General features: G+C 37.4%; 3 protein-coding genes across 5 annotated transcripts; 1 reads left to right on the top strand and 2 right to left on the bottom strand.

Annotated features, from left to right (window-relative positions):
- Positions 1 to 935: 935 nt before the first annotated feature.
- On the bottom strand, positions 936 to 2,995 carry LOC113742654 (large ribosomal subunit protein eL28z). Of its 2 annotated transcripts, none has more exons than XM_027270543.2 (4): positions 2,828 to 2,995; positions 2,563 to 2,719; positions 1,929 to 2,092; positions 936 to 1,247 (listed from the first exon to the last, which is right to left on the bottom strand). In XM_027270543.2, exons 2-4 carry the CDS (start codon positions 2,708 to 2,710, stop codon positions 1,128 to 1,130), a joined length of 432 nt encoding a protein of 143 aa, XP_027126344.2. In that variant the 5' UTR covers positions 2,711 to 2,719; positions 2,828 to 2,995; the 3' UTR covers positions 936 to 1,127. The 2 variants fall into 2 exon arrangements, with proteins under 2 accessions (XP_027126344.2, XP_027126345.2); XM_027270544.2 differs by having other exon boundaries at positions 2,563 to 2,724; positions 2,828 to 2,983.
- A 1,585-nt stretch (positions 2,996 to 4,580) lies between these two features.
- Positions 4,581 to 9,448, bottom strand: LOC113742648 (uncharacterized protein At1g51745). The gene is made up of 4 exons (XM_027270534.2): positions 9,298 to 9,448; positions 8,436 to 8,788; positions 6,920 to 7,842; positions 4,581 to 6,095 (listed from the first exon to the last, which is right to left on the bottom strand). The coding sequence occupies exons 2-4, from the start codon at positions 8,624 to 8,626 to the stop codon at positions 4,990 to 4,992; spliced, it is 2,220 nt and encodes a 739-aa protein (XP_027126335.2). The 5' UTR covers positions 8,627 to 8,788; positions 9,298 to 9,448; the 3' UTR covers positions 4,581 to 4,989.
- Positions 9,449 to 9,612: 164 nt separating this feature from the next.
- On the top strand, positions 9,613 to 15,464 carry LOC140003719 (uncharacterized). 2 transcript variants are annotated; one of them, XM_072045290.1, is made up of 11 exons: positions 9,613 to 9,875; positions 11,516 to 11,581; positions 11,689 to 11,756; positions 11,974 to 12,004; positions 12,126 to 12,195; positions 12,769 to 12,826; positions 13,510 to 13,638; positions 13,954 to 14,045; positions 14,160 to 14,244; positions 15,043 to 15,118; positions 15,213 to 15,464. In XM_072045290.1, exons 1-11 carry the CDS (start codon positions 9,869 to 9,871, stop codon positions 15,290 to 15,292), a joined length of 762 nt encoding a protein of 253 aa, XP_071901391.1. In that variant the 5' UTR covers positions 9,613 to 9,868; the 3' UTR covers positions 15,293 to 15,464. The 2 variants fall into 2 exon arrangements, with proteins under 2 accessions (XP_071901391.1, XP_071901392.1); XM_072045291.1 differs by lacking the exon at positions 9,613 to 9,875 and adding an exon at positions 10,354 to 10,476.
- Positions 15,465 to 15,530: the final 66 nt, after the last annotated feature.

Consider the following 15,530-nt stretch of genomic DNA (forward strand, 5'->3'; position numbering starts at 1 on the left):
ACAAAAAATAAATAAACCATGAAGGGGAATCACACCTGACCTTCAATACACACATAAAAATCGTTTCTTTGATTTTGAATGCATAGAGCCACAGACTAATAACATTATATTCATTCACCACATTATTTGTGCAATACTGGTATTGAAAAGTGATCGATTTTGAATTCAGTTCTTGCTTTTCCTTCTGAACTTACGAATTAGTAAATCTAAAACCGAGGGATGAAAAGAAGTTAATGACTATAAATAGGTATCTCATGATGAAACCAAGTTTGTTTCTGTTTCTAGGCACTTGTATTTCAGAATTTTCTTGGTAGGAGTAGCATGTATTATGGAAGGAAATTTCGGACACAACATACAAATCCTGTTTTGCAAGTCAAGAACCGTGGATTAGGTACATGTTGTAATCTCCATTTTTAATGTCACGCCAAGAAATTTAACCTTAAATGGTGGTTCACAATGGCAACTTTTTTGTCAAGTACTTTTTCTTCTTACCTAGTCAGTCTCTCATCAATTTTACCTCTTAGCAGCAGTAGCCTTTAGAATTGTAATTCCTTTGAAACTTCTTGCTTTCCATGAATACCCTTGATGAAAATTGTGTTAAAATAGTCGGAGTCCGAACTTTTCTTGAATTTATCAGAATACCAAGACAGAAAATCGTACAACGAACCACAACATTACGCAATTCATTGCAGATGCAGCACCTGTGATTTCTAGCTCTAAGTTGCCAAAACGACAACGCTAAGGTCGAAGCCTCGTTTTTTGCCCATATCAATATCAACTATGAAAAAATTTTCACGATTTAATCTCAACTCAATATTTATCCTCGTCTCTCTTCCAGTCGCAAGAACATATATCATCAATTCCCTAGAAAAAGGTCGTCGTTTTAAGTGGTGATCGATGAAACTGGTACAGAAACAAATATCTGCTCCATAAACTACGCAACCAACATGGGTTCATACCTATTTTCATCCATAGCTCAAGAAGGAAAATATAGAAAAGTCGGAAACAAAAATTTTAGAGACTCTAGAACCCAAAAAGCAGCCAAGTATTAAAACCAAAATCCAAAATGAAAAACGAGCAAAACACAGCTCTTCACTGCTACACTTTGAGAATGACATTTCTATGCCTTATGCTTGTCTATTCCTCTTCTTAACGCCGGACCTGGCAACCTTGAGGCTCCTGTGAACAACACTCAACCTTGCAAGAGCAGCCTTCTTCAGATCAGGCCTGTAATAGTTATCTGCCACCTATGTTGAGTGACAAATGCATCAACAAACTTGACCAAAAAAGTTGCAACAAATCAAATACAAAGACATTTTGTAGCCAGTTTATCTCCAAGTTTTCAGACTAGGGCTCCAACATCCTAATTTAACTGAAGAATAGGATAAATACATAGAAGATCCATTATCATGATGCACAAATGCTTCTTCAAAAATTGAATCAAAGAATTGGTAGATCAATTGGTTGAAGTTATGATTTGGTGGTAGAACAACACGAAGTGTCACATTGAGTACTATAGCCTGTTTTATCCATTTCAGTCAGGAGACATAGTCCAGCCAGACTATGTCCCCGAAGAGACTAAAGGACAGAATCATTAAAATTTCACCGAAATAGTATAAAAAAGTTGTTTATTTTGAAAAGCAAAATAACACATTCACAACCCAATCTAATACCATTGCCAAGAAAGGTTAACGTGTTGACAGCAAATATGAGCAAGCAGGAATCTCAGGTTATGGAAAGCAGGCAAGACCATATCTCCCATTCGGAATTGATCCTTTTGGAATCAGAAAACAACAGTCCAAATCCCAAAAGTAAGAAATGCAGATAAAAGTGTGCAAAATATGAATTGAAGCTATAGGCAGAGTACTCATATTTATATCAATCAGCTACCCATGCTAATAAAACTTGGCTTTCTATTTGTGCATTACCTGGTTTGTAACAGCCTTGGCCATTCTACGGAACTCCTTCTTCATGACAGACTTGTTATACAAAGCTGCGGGCTTGTTCTGTTTCTTGGTCTTTGTTGTAGCAAGCAACACAGACTGATCTTTGCCCCCTCGTTGAATGGTCACTGTCTTCTTGTTTGCCAATCCTGGAAACAATTAAAAAAAACCCATAAAAATCACTTGTAACACACTCCAGCAATCGCAGTACTGCGACACAAACCAACCAAAGAAAACAAACACAGGCTGAAGCAAACTACAGATAAAACACATAACTAACAAGCCAAATGTAAGGGCCAAAGAAATTATTAAAGCATTTGCTTTAAAAATCCAAAAGATGCATGTTCATGTAACATGACTTCTCTGTATTCCTAACTATTCTTGAAAATCCAAATAAATGCAAAAATAAATAAAAGGCCTTAAAAATTTTTTTCTTGTTTACACTTGCCTTACAAACACTACATATGTAAGAATACATGTCAACTACTCTACATTTTCCCCATTTCCAAGGCAAACCAACTAGAACCCAGATCTAAAAACGTTCAATTCTACCAAACAGAGCATAAAAGCACAATTATGTAACAAAGGGGAAAAAAGGAATCAGATCAACGAGATGAACCAGAATGCTTGTAAGAGTGGAGGTTGCAAAGATTGTTGGGCTCCTTGGTAAACTTGACGCTAGCGGTGCCGTTGCCAAACTCCTTAACCAAAAAGGAGCTGTTCTTCTTCACGATCTCCCATATCAGCTGCCCCGGTACTGTCGCCATTTCCTCACCCTAAACTTAACCCAATTCACCCAAAAACAAATAAATGAAATCGAATTATCAGGAATCGAATTAGTAGATTTAAGGACAGAGGCGATACATGAAGGAGATCTAATTTACCGGAAAACAGGGAAAACGAGGCTGTAGAGTTTTCTAGGGTTTTGCTGCGACGGCTTCAAGGTGAAGAGATGGAAGTTCAGGGGTGACAGTGTTAAATTTGCTTATATAGTGGGTTTAAAACCCTAGCGGCCCAGCTGATCGAGGCAGCTGAATAACATAATGCTGCTTGACGCAATTGCCCATGCCATTTTGCTATTTATTAATGGTTAAATCCTTTTATCTTTTTCCTGGGCAGGCAATTTTCGATACGATCTCAAAATATGACATGAATTTACCATAAAATTAATGGATTTGGGTTGAGATTTTGAGGGTTCGAATCAGAATCGGGTCGAACTCGATGAACCCAAAAAGAAAACGGGCTGAATTCGGGTCAATCCTACGGGTTGACCCGATAACCCGTTTTACGAATTAAAAATAATTTAATAAATATAAAAATTATTTTATCTAACTAAACTAAGTTATTTTTTTTTCCAAAGGCATTAATAACTTAATTCTAAATGAATTTATTTAACTTGTGTGAAGTTAAAATTATCATATTTGGATAAATAATGTATTATATTATTTTTTACTTTTATACTGTTTTAATTTATTTTATATTTGGTTTGGGATAAAACACTTTTACAGTGTTTTAATTTATTTTAGATTTGGTTTGAGATTATTTATTTAAATTTTTATTACTTGATTATGTAATTAGTCTTGTGCGAAATTGATTTTAATAGAAATTACAGTGATAAATTAATAAATTAAAATTAAGTTTTGAGTCGACCTGCCAACTCGAAATTTTCGAGTTTGGGTCAGGTATCCTGACCCTCCCGTTTCGAGTTTGCGAGTCGATACGGGTCAGCGGGTTTTGCTCGGATCTCAACCCGACCCGCCAACCCGATTTGGACCCGATTGTCACCCCTACTTTTTCCCCCTATTTGAAACTTTTTTTTTTAATTGTCCTTAACACATCAACTTTGACATTCTCTATAAGTTTTGAAAAAAAAAAAAAAAAACTATACTAATATCTAACTGGATGAAGAGAACCACATTGATGCAATGGCTTTAAAAGAATCTTGTAGTATTTGTTACTTGAGGAATAATTTCAAATACTCGAGAGTTTCAAAATTTTGATTTAAATCATTTGTTACTGGACATAATTTCTATTTGACCACATTATTGAATAAACCTTTTGATTTGACCAAATAATATGACCCCCTTTGTAATAAGCTCTATCAAACTGGCTTAACCAAGCACTCGAAAAGTCGAAATTGCCACCGGAATGTTTGGAAATTAGGAAATAAACATAAAACATTAAAAATTTAAAGAAAAAAGAACTAACTATTATCAACGATAGCCTAGCCCAACAACCCCGCCTGCTACCCCTATCCTTCATTGCTCATTGCTAATTATACTACCATCTATTTTTTTCGTTTTGGGGCGAAAAAAATTAGAAAGATGACAACTTTATCCCACTCTGTGAAATTCTTACTTGACCACCTTTTTCTTTATTTGTGCTTGGAAAGCCAGCTACCCACAAGAAGGAAAGGAAGCTTATTTCACATCTTCTTGATATGACGTGCCTCTTCACAAAGACTATCACACAAAAGTCTAGAGCTCTGAAAAGAGGGAAGTTCCTGTTGAAACAATTTTAAGAGTCAAGTGCCTATCATTTCACCATAAACACACACGAGCTGTTCAACTAATTGCAATCATCAAGGAGTATGATAAACAAGAAGTTTGGAGGCCGGGGACAAAGAACAAGAAAACATGAGCTGCAAATGAATTGCTATTTTCGTCAATGCCAGTGATCTTCTCTGACACTGCGGTCATTATCCCTGTAAATCAGTCTAAACTTATGAATTAGATCCGACATAAGATCATTAAAAGACCATATATCAGATCACAATCTTTATACCCCAACTAATGTTACACTCTTATGTACACCGCAAAAAAGCAGCCCAATACCAGAATACCTTAACTCCAACCCTACAAGGCCTACCACACTGCAAATTTTTGGCATTATTATACAAGCAGGATTTTCTAGTTTCAGGGAGGATGTACAGTGCCGGAAGTTGAGCATATACTGAGAGAGTAAGACCCCTACCTACCTCAAAATTCCTATAAAACCAGAACGTAACCTTTCCAGCTACTGCAACATTATGATCTAACAAATTTCTTCACCCATTGCTTGGTGGAAGAAGACGATGCGTAGATCGCATTGAGCTGTTCAAAGCAGCATTAATCCTGCTGAACACTACTTTCAATGGAACACAAGCCACGGCAGGGCCCTTGAGCTTCTCCATCACCGGTTTTTTGTCAACATCACAGTGCTTATGTCCGGTGAGTGAAGACAATTTGCGGATCTTTTTCAACAAAAGCCCATTTTTCTTTGCCTTCGGTGATTTTGCGGGTGAAACACGCGGTTGCAATGCTTGATGCTTGTTTGTCCTTCCACCTGAATTAGGCCTTCTTTCATAAACCATATCAAAACTACGCAAGGGATAAGTGTCTTCAGCTGGATCATCGTCCAACTCATAGCTGCTGCTATGGCATTCAGAGCTGCTCACTAGTTGATCACAGGAGCCATCCTCCAAGACATCTACAGTAAGAGGGTGGCCTATAATTGGCCGGCCATTCAATTTGCTCATGAGAGAGATGTATGGAACATGATGAGGTCGGTAGCTGGCTTTCACTTCCACGTTAACATCGTACAAGGAAGAATCTGTGATGTGGTGTCTCAGAGAAAAATCAGATTGGTTGTACTTTGGATTTAAGACAAATCGGGATAGACGGAAGGGTAGAGACCTCTGAGGTAACTCAGCTGTTAGATCCCTAACATGACATTCATTGTGAGAACTGCTCCAACCTCCAAACTCATCTAGTTGAATATCAGTAACCGTTCTGGACTTTAGCCTGTAGGTGCTATTCAAGGCAAGGCACCCACCAATAGAACTGCAATCAGCTTTTCGCCCAGAACCCAGAGAGAGCACATCCTGATCCATAGCTGTCAAATATACATCAGATTCCTCATCTGCATCCGTGTATCTTGAATCTTGCCTTCTAATTTTGCCTGTGTGTCTAGAGTTCCTCTTCCCCTTTAACTGCCACTCTGAAGCACCTTTCTCTATCATCTGGTTGAGGGTATTCATGTCACCTGTTCCTGAACTTGTAGAACCAGACTCATTAAGCTCGTCATTTCCCAAAGACATAGTTTCAACTTGACTGCATTGGCTAGACTGTGCTCCAGCACCAATTTGAGGCTTTTGAGATGCACAAGATATCACTGATGACATTGACAGGACAAATAAAAAATTCAGTAGATGTCATAATATATCATTTCCGGAGTTCACTAACAATGAAAATTTGCAATGCACTCATAAATCACTTCAGAGATGGAAAATTTCAGAATATCAATCAAAGCTAAGCGAAAAAGATCAAGCCATGAAAACACCAGAGTCATAGTAAAAAGATCCCAGTGAATCAACACTAATTTTAGACGCATTAGACAAGGACTCAACCCAATTTCATCCAAATGGAACAAACACATGTGATCTCAGGTTCAACACTTATAGCAATAAGAAATGCAGGTGTCAACAATGAGCTTCCCGTGAGCCCATAAAACATACCAGCAACTGAGAGAAAGGAAACCCCAGTATCATGTTTAAACCTTCATAAGTAATAGAATCAAGGTTGGCAGTCGCCAAACATATTTAATCAGCAGCTTATAGGTATGTGTTTTGAGGAAGGAGCTACAGGCAAAAATGCTTTTAGAATTGTAATCTTTTTTCTTTTTCTTTTTTTCCTTTTCTTTATAGGATGAGTATTTCGCAGCATAAGTCAGGGCACTCATCAAGAAGCAGAGCATGATCATACACAAGATTTTCTACTGTGATTCTCCACATGTTTATGAATAATCCAAAATAAAACCAACCTAAACTATTAGCACTAACAAAAAGTTACCACCCACCTTACTCAACCAAGAACACTTCAAATAAAATATACATACTTCACACCACTCATCCTTCAGCCTGGAAAAGGAGGTCTAAGGCAGATATGCTTAAAGCATTTAATGTCAACTATGTATAAATAATTTTGTGATAAACATACCTGCGGAGTGCTTTTCTTCTGCCATGAGAGGCACATCAAATAAACTGTCAGAAGAACCATTTTCATGGTAACCTAAGATGCTGGAAATTTCATTTTCCTTCTGTTTACATTTCATGAGGGAAGCATCATAAGCATGTTCAGATGCATTAAATGATGCTCCATTCTCACATGAAACTCCAGTACTATCAGAGTTGTTGTTAGCAATTGAAAAACTTCTCTTTGACTCATTAGATTCTATTCCAGAAACTTTGCTGTCAGATACTCCAGGGAGATATGATCTAGTTGGACTACCAAGTTGTTCACACAAGACAGGTACCGAAACCATCACAGTACTTTCCAAAACCTTGGTCAATGGCCGGCGGCGATTTTTTCTTTTAAGGAACTCATGAACATGTGCTACCTGAGATCTCTTCCTTTTCAATGATGACACCACACTCATGCCCAAATCCTCAAGTCCTCTCATACGCTTAATGCCTTCAGTTCCATCATCTTCTGAATCATTTGGCGTTCTCCACTGTCTCCCCTCTGCAGATTCCTCTTTTCCAGCATTTGGATGATCGGGCTCCTCAAATGAAACACCAGAATGAGATAACTCCAGCTCAGAATCAGATTCATCCTCGGAACTACTGATTTGATCCTCCGAATCTTCAGTATCTTCTTGACTATGTAAAGAATTAGGTGACTTCCCAAAATCCTGAGGATCCTCGTCTTTTTTATCCATTGTTGAGCAGAAATCTGGGTGATCTTTCCCTAGGCGAGCATTTTCAAGTTCAAGAGCGTGAAGAATGGCATCTTCTCTTCGAGCATACTTCACAACCTTCTTAGAAGAATTAGCTGCTGCCTTTGCTTTCTCAATACAATCATCATACTCCCCACAGCGAAAAGCTTTCACACGTTTTGATTTTTCCAAGTTATACCAGTCCCTACAAAAATCCGAACGCTTTTAACCAAATTCCAAGCATATCAACTATGGCTTCCAAGTCCAAAACCACAAAAATAATGTTTAATTTCAACTTACATGAGGACGAGTGGACTAATATTAAAAACAATAAGAAGAAAAGAAAAGACAAAGAAACATCAGCAATGGGCTCCGAAAAAAAAAACCTATCACAAATAGCAACACATAATGATTTTTGCCTCGAGAATTAAAGCAACTTTAAATATCATTGAAACTTAACAGAACATTCAAAAGCACAAGAATGTAGTTATTTACACAACCTTATCGCTCTAACAATCACATTCCAAAAACGGACAACACATCTACCATGTATATGGGCAGACTCCTCAAGGTTAGCAGGTATGAAATGCCATGTGAAACAAGAAACAATACATCTGACATAACTTACAAAGTAAAGGAAAATTGAAAACAAGGATTCAAAGAAAAACATAAAACATAGAGCAACAAGAAAAAGGGTAAAACCTATAAAACATTTCGAAAAACAATAATATCAAAGAATTAAGATCAGAATTAAAATATAAAACCAGACCCCAGAGAAAAAGAAAGGCAAGTACTTACACACTGGCATCCTCTCTCCCAAGCAGCTTAACAGGAGTCCCTGATTTTGGAGAAACCAAACAGCTCTCAGGCAGCTCTTCGGGACCAAGTATCCGACCCGGCCACCACGACCCGTTTCGCCTGCGAACCCAAACCAACCCTCCCACCGACGCATCAATGCCCTTGTTGCTAGCCTCATCATCACTCCCCATTTCTCACAACGCAGAAAACAGCAGGAAAAGGGACAAAAAAAAACCAATATAGCAAAGAGGAAAAACCCAAAACCAATCTCAACCTACCATATTTTACGCCCACTTAAACCTCCAAGAACATCAGAAACCTTCCACCACCATGAAAATGCACCTCTTTTTCACCTTTAAAAAAAAATTGGGAACCATTTAAACAGTCAGAAAATCCAAAATCCCACATGCAATTCAAAACTCGCAATAGTTCCAACCAAAAAAAAATCAGATCAGAAACCACAAAAATGGAAAGAATGCTGGAGGAACCAACATTTAAGGGTTTATGGGGCGAAAGATAGATCTGGAAAATGACAAAACCCAATGAAAATTACCATAAGAAACAAATTTTTCCTATACCCTTTTTCCTTCCTTTTCAGAAAACTTCCTCATTTCAGAAAAAGAAACGAAATTTCCATTGGCTTTTCGTTTTTTATATTCTTTAAATCTTCCAAACGTACTTCCTTTGCACAAGAAAAGATTTTGACACCAAAGCTATTGGCTTTCAGTTTCAGAAACAGTACAAAACAGAGGCAGAGAAAAGGAGAAAAGGAAAAAGAAAGTGGAGCGTGTGTAAATAGCTGATGATGAAGAATGAAGTAGAGGGGAGAGTGGGTTCTGTTTCGAAAATGGATCGGACGTACCTTTTGGTATCTTTTTGCCAAGACAGCCAGAGAGAGAAGAGAGGAGAAGAGCCCCGGAGAGAGAGAGAGAGAGAGCCAAAAGAAAGAGAGAAGAGTGTGTGTAGGATTTTGTGGATTATTATGAAAAATTTATTTAATTTTCAAGTGCGGTGAGAAGGGAGGAGAGAAGGAAACAGAAGAAGAAGGTGAAGGAAAAAAAGGAGGAAAAATTAGGAACGACAGGTAGTACGCTAAGGTTTCTACACCTGTCCCACCTGCGAAATTGCGGGCCCCTTTTTGATATCTATAGTCACTAGACTAAGCCCCTTCTTTTTTATCGTGGTAAAAGGATGATCAGTGGATGAGTTACACGTCCGCTGTTGATGTGATCAACGGTTGTGATTGATTTATTGGATACATTCGTATGTTAAGAATCCTGTGAGCGTATGCACGTGAAACCTGAAGTTGTACAGCGGGCCGCTTCATTTAGCTCTTTAGGTCTTCACTCTTCGGCATTAGTAGCTCGATAGCGGGTGGGTTTCTGCAACTTTTTCCATCGGATTATCAGAAAGGCTACCAAAGGAGAGCAGCCATGACTGGTAATTTCCTTGATAAAAATCTAATCGTTATTTCACATTGATCTTGGAATTAAGCTATTTCATAGTTGCTGTAACAAAATTTTTTGCTTTGCGATTGGTTTTTATTTGGCTTTTCTTTTGTGGGTGGGAAAGAATTCTTGCTGAGGTTGTTTTGGATGTCTATGAATTTGCAGATACTGAAGTGCAACATGAATTTGTGCTCATTTTGATTCTGTTTGATTATGCCATGATTCAGTGATATGTAGCTTCTGTTGGATATTGTCAATCCTTTTTCATATGTATATTTTACTATTTTTTGTAGAAAATTTTCTCCGTTAATAGTTTTCGAAATCCTATTAAATTATACAATGGTAGAATGGACAAGCGATGATAATAGTGAAGCAGACCGGGGAGTAAAGTGGCTTTCTTTTATTTTCTTTTCTTTGAGTGGGAACATGCTTAAGTTGAACAAATATCTGCAGGAGGAAATGTGAAAATCCAAGGTGCTTACGAATTAGGAAAGTCCAGCACTGATGAGCTCTTGATGGAATAACTAATTATTGGGGATTCTGAAAGAACCTGTTGATCCAGACACAAGGCAGTTAACGTGACATTGTTTGATGTAAATGAAATAAGATCACTGTCTTCGCTTATCGACAATTTTCTATCTTATTGTCGAATGTACTGACCGTTAAATAATGGGATAACCTACTGTGCACAAAATCAATAAACCTCTCCCTCCTGGACACGTGGGCTTGCTTTGCCTGCATTATTTTGGATCTTTAGAACATCTATAAAAGGTTAGATCTTAGGGCTCTTTAGCAGTCTAATCTGAGTTATTTGAAAAAGCTAGGTGTTATGTGTTCAGTTATTTGGTAGATAGTTTGAGAACAACTATGGAAGTTGGTTGAGACTATCATCACAATTGTAACAGAAGGCTGAATGAATTCGTTAAACAACGAGATAACCTACTGTGCACAAAATCGATAAACTTCTCCGTCGTCGACACATGGGCTTGCTTTGCCTGCATTTTTTTTTGAATCTTTTGAACATCTATAAAAGGTTAGATCTTAGAGCTCGAGTAGTCTAGTCTGAGTTATTTAAAAAATCTAGGCTTTATGTCTTCAGTTACTTGGTAGACAGTTTGAGAACAACTATGGAAGTTGGTTGAGACTATGATCACAATTGTAAAAGAAGGCTGAATGAATTCGTTATGCATATTCAGGTGCCTATACGGATGGTTTTAGCCAATTCCTGTTACACAAATAACATAGATGTCTATATACTCACTACTACCACCATACACAAATATAAATGCTCATTTATACACACTCATTCCATTATGTTCATATGCTATAGGAACACTGACAATCTGACAGTCCCTGCAGTCAATATTGGATATTTACAGTTGAGTAAATCACTGTCTTCTAACAAAAATACGAACCTGCATTCTTGCAAACTGGTGTTAATCTTTATATGGCAAATATTTGTTCAGTTGCTTACATGAAGATGTGCAATAATATGTATAAACGTGACTCAAAAGCTTTTCTATTTCAATATGTTGTGATCTTGTTACATCTCAGTTTTCAAGTTTCTATTTGTTTTGGGGTAGAAGATATTTCTTCATCATTGGGAATCATCTTACTAAACATTCCGTACAGATTATGTGCAGGAGCAGGATATGGAAATTGAAGCGCTGGAAGCCATACTTATGGATGACTTCAGAGGTCCATCAGAACTATGCGTTCTGAATCCCCCATAATCTTTTTCTTCTACATTGTTTTCACATCCTAAACCCTATCATGTAGTTGATTCTAGTCATTCATTGTACCAGAAATTCACTCAAGTGAAAGTGGGTTAAACACTTCAAGTCGGTGCTTTCAAATCACTCTATCTCCTCAGGTATATGTGATCCTTAATGTTATTTTCGTATCAGTATAGAAAGATTTTGCTTTTTGTGTATTAGAATCTGTCATTTGTACGTAGAGGTTAAAAAAAAATTAACCCTAGTTGATAATCTGTCATATATCTTGCATATGGTCTTGGCAAAATAGGAGGAGTTCTGTATCTTGTGGGTTACAGAAAATGTTACTCATGGCCTTGTTTTCTTCTGGTGCAGGATGAGGAGGCAGACGACTCAAGTCCTTCAGGTTTATGAACTTAACAAATTTCTTTTTTTTTATTTTTTCTGTTAGAGCTATGTGCTGGTTATTGTGCATTCATGTATACATTTTCCTGATAACAGCAACTGTTGCCATGTTGTTATTGCAGTTCGGCTGGCTTTAATTTTCTCACACACAGAAAAATATCCTGATGAACCTCCGCTTTTGAGTGTGAAAAAGTATGGCTAAATCATTTTTTCCTTCATCACATGGCAGAAGTCTTGTAATATACTTCTCTTACTCTTCTATATTCCCATTGGCTAATGGCTTGTGATTTCTTATTTAAACTTCTGAATCAAGTGCCTGAACTTTTGACTTCACTTAGTTCGATATTTTCCATAGAAATGGCCACCCGAACAGCATTTTAGACTTCAGTCAACTACTATAATGCATGTCCTGTGTCAGTTGAATGTTTACAAATAACCAGTCAAATGTATCTGGGACATTGGTAACCAAGCATTGAGAACATATTTTGTTATTCACAACCATGAAGTTATGTTGAAGGACTTGATTTGGCTCTCATCATTTATATGCTCTAGTATATACTGCATATTAACAATTGCCAGAAATCTGTAGTTTTAGCTGCTTATGGATGTTTGCTGCTTGCAACAGGCTGTTATGGCAGATTTTGTCATAAATAATGAGGAATATTATTCATTTAACTGCATTTGGAAATAAGGAACCGCAGGAAAATTGTGTTTCAGAATGTAGCAAAATCAGGCGTCCTTAAAACCTTGATTTTTCTTTTTCAGTTTAAGAGGAATTCAAGCAGGAGATCTCACAGCTCTAAAGGAAAAACTTGAACAAGAGGTAAATTTTAGTGACCAAACATGTTTTATTGTCTTTGGATATAAGCATTATCAACTTTTCTTTCTGTTTCATTATGTCAATTTATTTGTTTTGTCTTTATAAGCAACAGATGAACAGAATACAAGAGTTCAGTTTTCTGTCTTAAAAAAGGAGTGGCTTGTGTAATTTAAAGATGTTTTATAAGAAACAAAACCTGTAAAGGAAAGGAGTTAAAAAGCCTTAGAATTCCAGAAGGGTGAAGTACCTCAAGCATATCTCACGTAGAATAGCTGCACAAACTCTGCCGTTAATGTTGGCTGCCTGTCCAAAAATTTAAGTTCATCATTTGACAAGACAAGTTGTGGTTGGTGATATACAGTACTGTCATAAAATATATGTTATTTAGAGCCTTAGAAAGTGTAGAGAGGTGGATTCTAATATTATTTAGATGAGTTAAGGTGATGCTGTTTCCACTGCAACTGTGAGAAGGCATGGAAATGCTAGTGTTAATGGTGTAATTAACTTCAGGAGCTCTCTCTCTCTCTCTCTCTCACTCTCACACACATGCGTACAAACCTGATATGTAGCCCTTAATGGACAAAGCTGTGTTCTTTCCTAAGTGGGTATGATAAAGTTCTCTTTCTTGTTTTGTACAATAAAGTTGTCGTACTCCTAAACTTATTTTATGGATGCCTATGGTTCAGGCTTCTGAGAATCTTGGAATGGCCATGATCTACACATTGGTTACTTCAGCCAAGGAGTGGCTATCTGAAAGATTTGCTCAAGATGGCGATGCTGAGAATGCCGACGAAGATGAGGTGGCAAAAGACGAGGTATTATTGTTTTTTCTTTTTTATTTGTAATACAGTTTATTCAGCTTCTTTTATAGGTGCAGGTTCATTCTTGTGTTTCTCAAATCTCCATATATTAAGGCTGTTAATATGGTTCCTTCCCTAATTAACTGGCAAGTAAATAGATCTTTATTTTCCAAGAATTCATAAGCATGGAGCAAGAGCCTTACCTTGAGTATTCAATTGGGAATTAGCACCTTTTAGTTTGTATTTCTCTTGGTACTGAATCAACAATATTTATTATAATTGACAATATCTTTTCACCTAATTTTTTAATGGGTCTTTACCACGATTCAGATAATCGTGCCTCATGGAGAGCCAGTCACGATTGAGACATTTTTGGCTTGGAGGGAAAGATTTGAAGCAGAATTAGCGCTGGAAAGAGCCAAGTGAGTTCAAGTGCATGTTTCAATAGCTTTTCAAATAAAGGACTTGGCTAAACGAAGGTCATCTTATTACCTTTGTTTTCTTCATCCTAATGGATGGTTTGCATCAAACTTTAGGCTTATGCCTGATTCAGCGCTTACAGCACCCAAGGAAAAGAAGCTTACGGGCAGACAATGGTTTGAAAGTGGAAGAGCTTCTGCGGTAGTCCTATTCTTCAGTCTATTTTATCTGCTTAATGAATTGTCCTAGTCTGAACTTAGGCCCACCTAATCTCATTTGCCTTTATTATAGTTCTTTACCAAGTCAAGGGAAATTCTTTCTCCAGTTTGGGTAGACTCGTGCAATTTTCCATTTTCCATCATATTTGCCAGTATCTATTAAGACCTTTTATTTAGATGCATATCATTGAATTGAAAGAGGAAATGGCAATTGCAATATAAGATGTATTCAAGTCCAATTGCAATAGCATGAAAGTTTTCACTGTTGGTTGCAATAATTGAATATCTCTTGAGACATAGTTGATCAAAGATTCATAATGTTGAGTTGAAAGAGGAATTGCAATTGCAGTAGAAGATTCTGTCCAGGTTGAGTTCCAATAGTGCTAAGAAACTGTCACTGCTTATACATGCAACAATTGATTTTCTTCCATTCTTTCTGTGTTTCAAGTCTATGCTGGAAGCGGTAACCATGGAATTGTAGAGCTTAGCCCTGACAGAGATCCTTATAGGTTCCGACATAGGCAGAGCCCAAGAACTTCTCATAATGATGAACCAAGAGCCATCAATTAAATAAGCATTGGAACTTGTTTTCTCACAATAATGATATAGATTCCCACTGTGATATGCTGTGAGTTGGGTGTTAAGAAGTGGTGCGCGGATCCGTTTCAAAATTTTTTTGGCACAGTTAGTCAGTTGTCCTATATGCTGCAACTTTGGCAAATGTAGTAGTTTGAAGATTTACTTGAAAATGTCAATTATGTGTTCTTTATCCTCCCTGCAGAAAGGTGCGGCTTCAATTGATGAAGAATCTGATGAGGATGAGGAAGATATTGACCTTGATGATGACGATTTTGAAGGTGAGCCTCGCTTTAACAGCACTTGGTATTTTTTCCCCCCTCCTTTTTTCTCCTTTTTCAATTGGGACTTAACTGCCCCCTTTGTGGATGGCAGATGATGAAGAAGATATGTTGGAGCATTATCTGGCAGAGAAATCAGATGCATCCTCTCATTCTTCAAGGAGAGCCAATTAGAAGGACAGAGGGTAGAATTAAGGTTTTTTTTTTTTCGACTCTTATTCCCATAGCCAGTTTATATATCAAATTTAAGCCCGTTATGTGATGTTGTAATAGTCGCAATACCAATGTGAGCAACGGACTAACCAATTTTGGGCCTCGACCAGAGGAAATGCATAGTATTGAAGCTCCAGGAACGAGGGGACCCCCCACACAAAAACACCACAAATTCCAGCAGACTTTGCCCTGAATACTG

This window comes from Coffea arabica, chromosome 4c (genome assembly GCF_036785885.1).
Source record: "Coffea arabica cultivar ET-39 chromosome 4c, Coffea Arabica ET-39 HiFi, whole genome shotgun sequence".
NCBI lineage: Eukaryota > Viridiplantae > Streptophyta > Magnoliopsida > Gentianales > Rubiaceae > Coffea > Coffea arabica.

Excerpts from the sequence above, each read along its gene's own strand:
- LOC140003719 (XM_072045290.1), top strand. Across the intron at positions 13,639-13,953 it reads ATGAGGTGGCAAAAGACGAG|ATAATCGTGCCTCATGGAGA; the intron begins GTATTATTGTTT and ends ACCACGATTCAG. Across the intron at positions 14,046-14,159 it reads TTAGCGCTGGAAAGAGCCAA|GCTTATGCCTGATTCAGCGC; the intron begins GTGAGTTCAAGT and ends ATCAAACTTTAG.
- LOC113742654 (XM_027270543.2), bottom strand. The coding sequence starts at position 2,710 with ATGGCGACAGTACCGGGGCAGCTGATATGGGAGATCGTGAAGAAGAAC. Across the intron at positions 2,093-2,562 it reads CCACTCTTACAAGCATTCTG|GATTGGCAAACAAGAAGACA; the intron begins GTTCATCTCGTT and ends AATTGTTTCCAG. Across the intron at positions 1,248-1,928 it reads CCAAGGCTGTTACAAACCAG|GTGGCAGATAACTATTACAG; the intron begins GTAATGCACAAA and ends CACTCAACATAG.
- LOC113742648 (XM_027270534.2), bottom strand. The coding sequence starts at position 8,626 with ATGGGGAGTGATGATGAGGCTAGCAACAAGGGCATTGATGCGTCGGTG. Across the intron at positions 7,843-8,435 it reads GGGAGAGAGGATGCCAGTGT|GGACTGGTATAACTTGGAAA; the intron begins GTAAGTACTTGC and ends GGATTTTTGTAG. Across the intron at positions 6,096-6,919 it reads AGAAGAAAAGCACTCCGCAG|TGATATCTTGTGCATCTCAA; the intron begins GTATGTTTATCA and ends CAATGTCATCAG.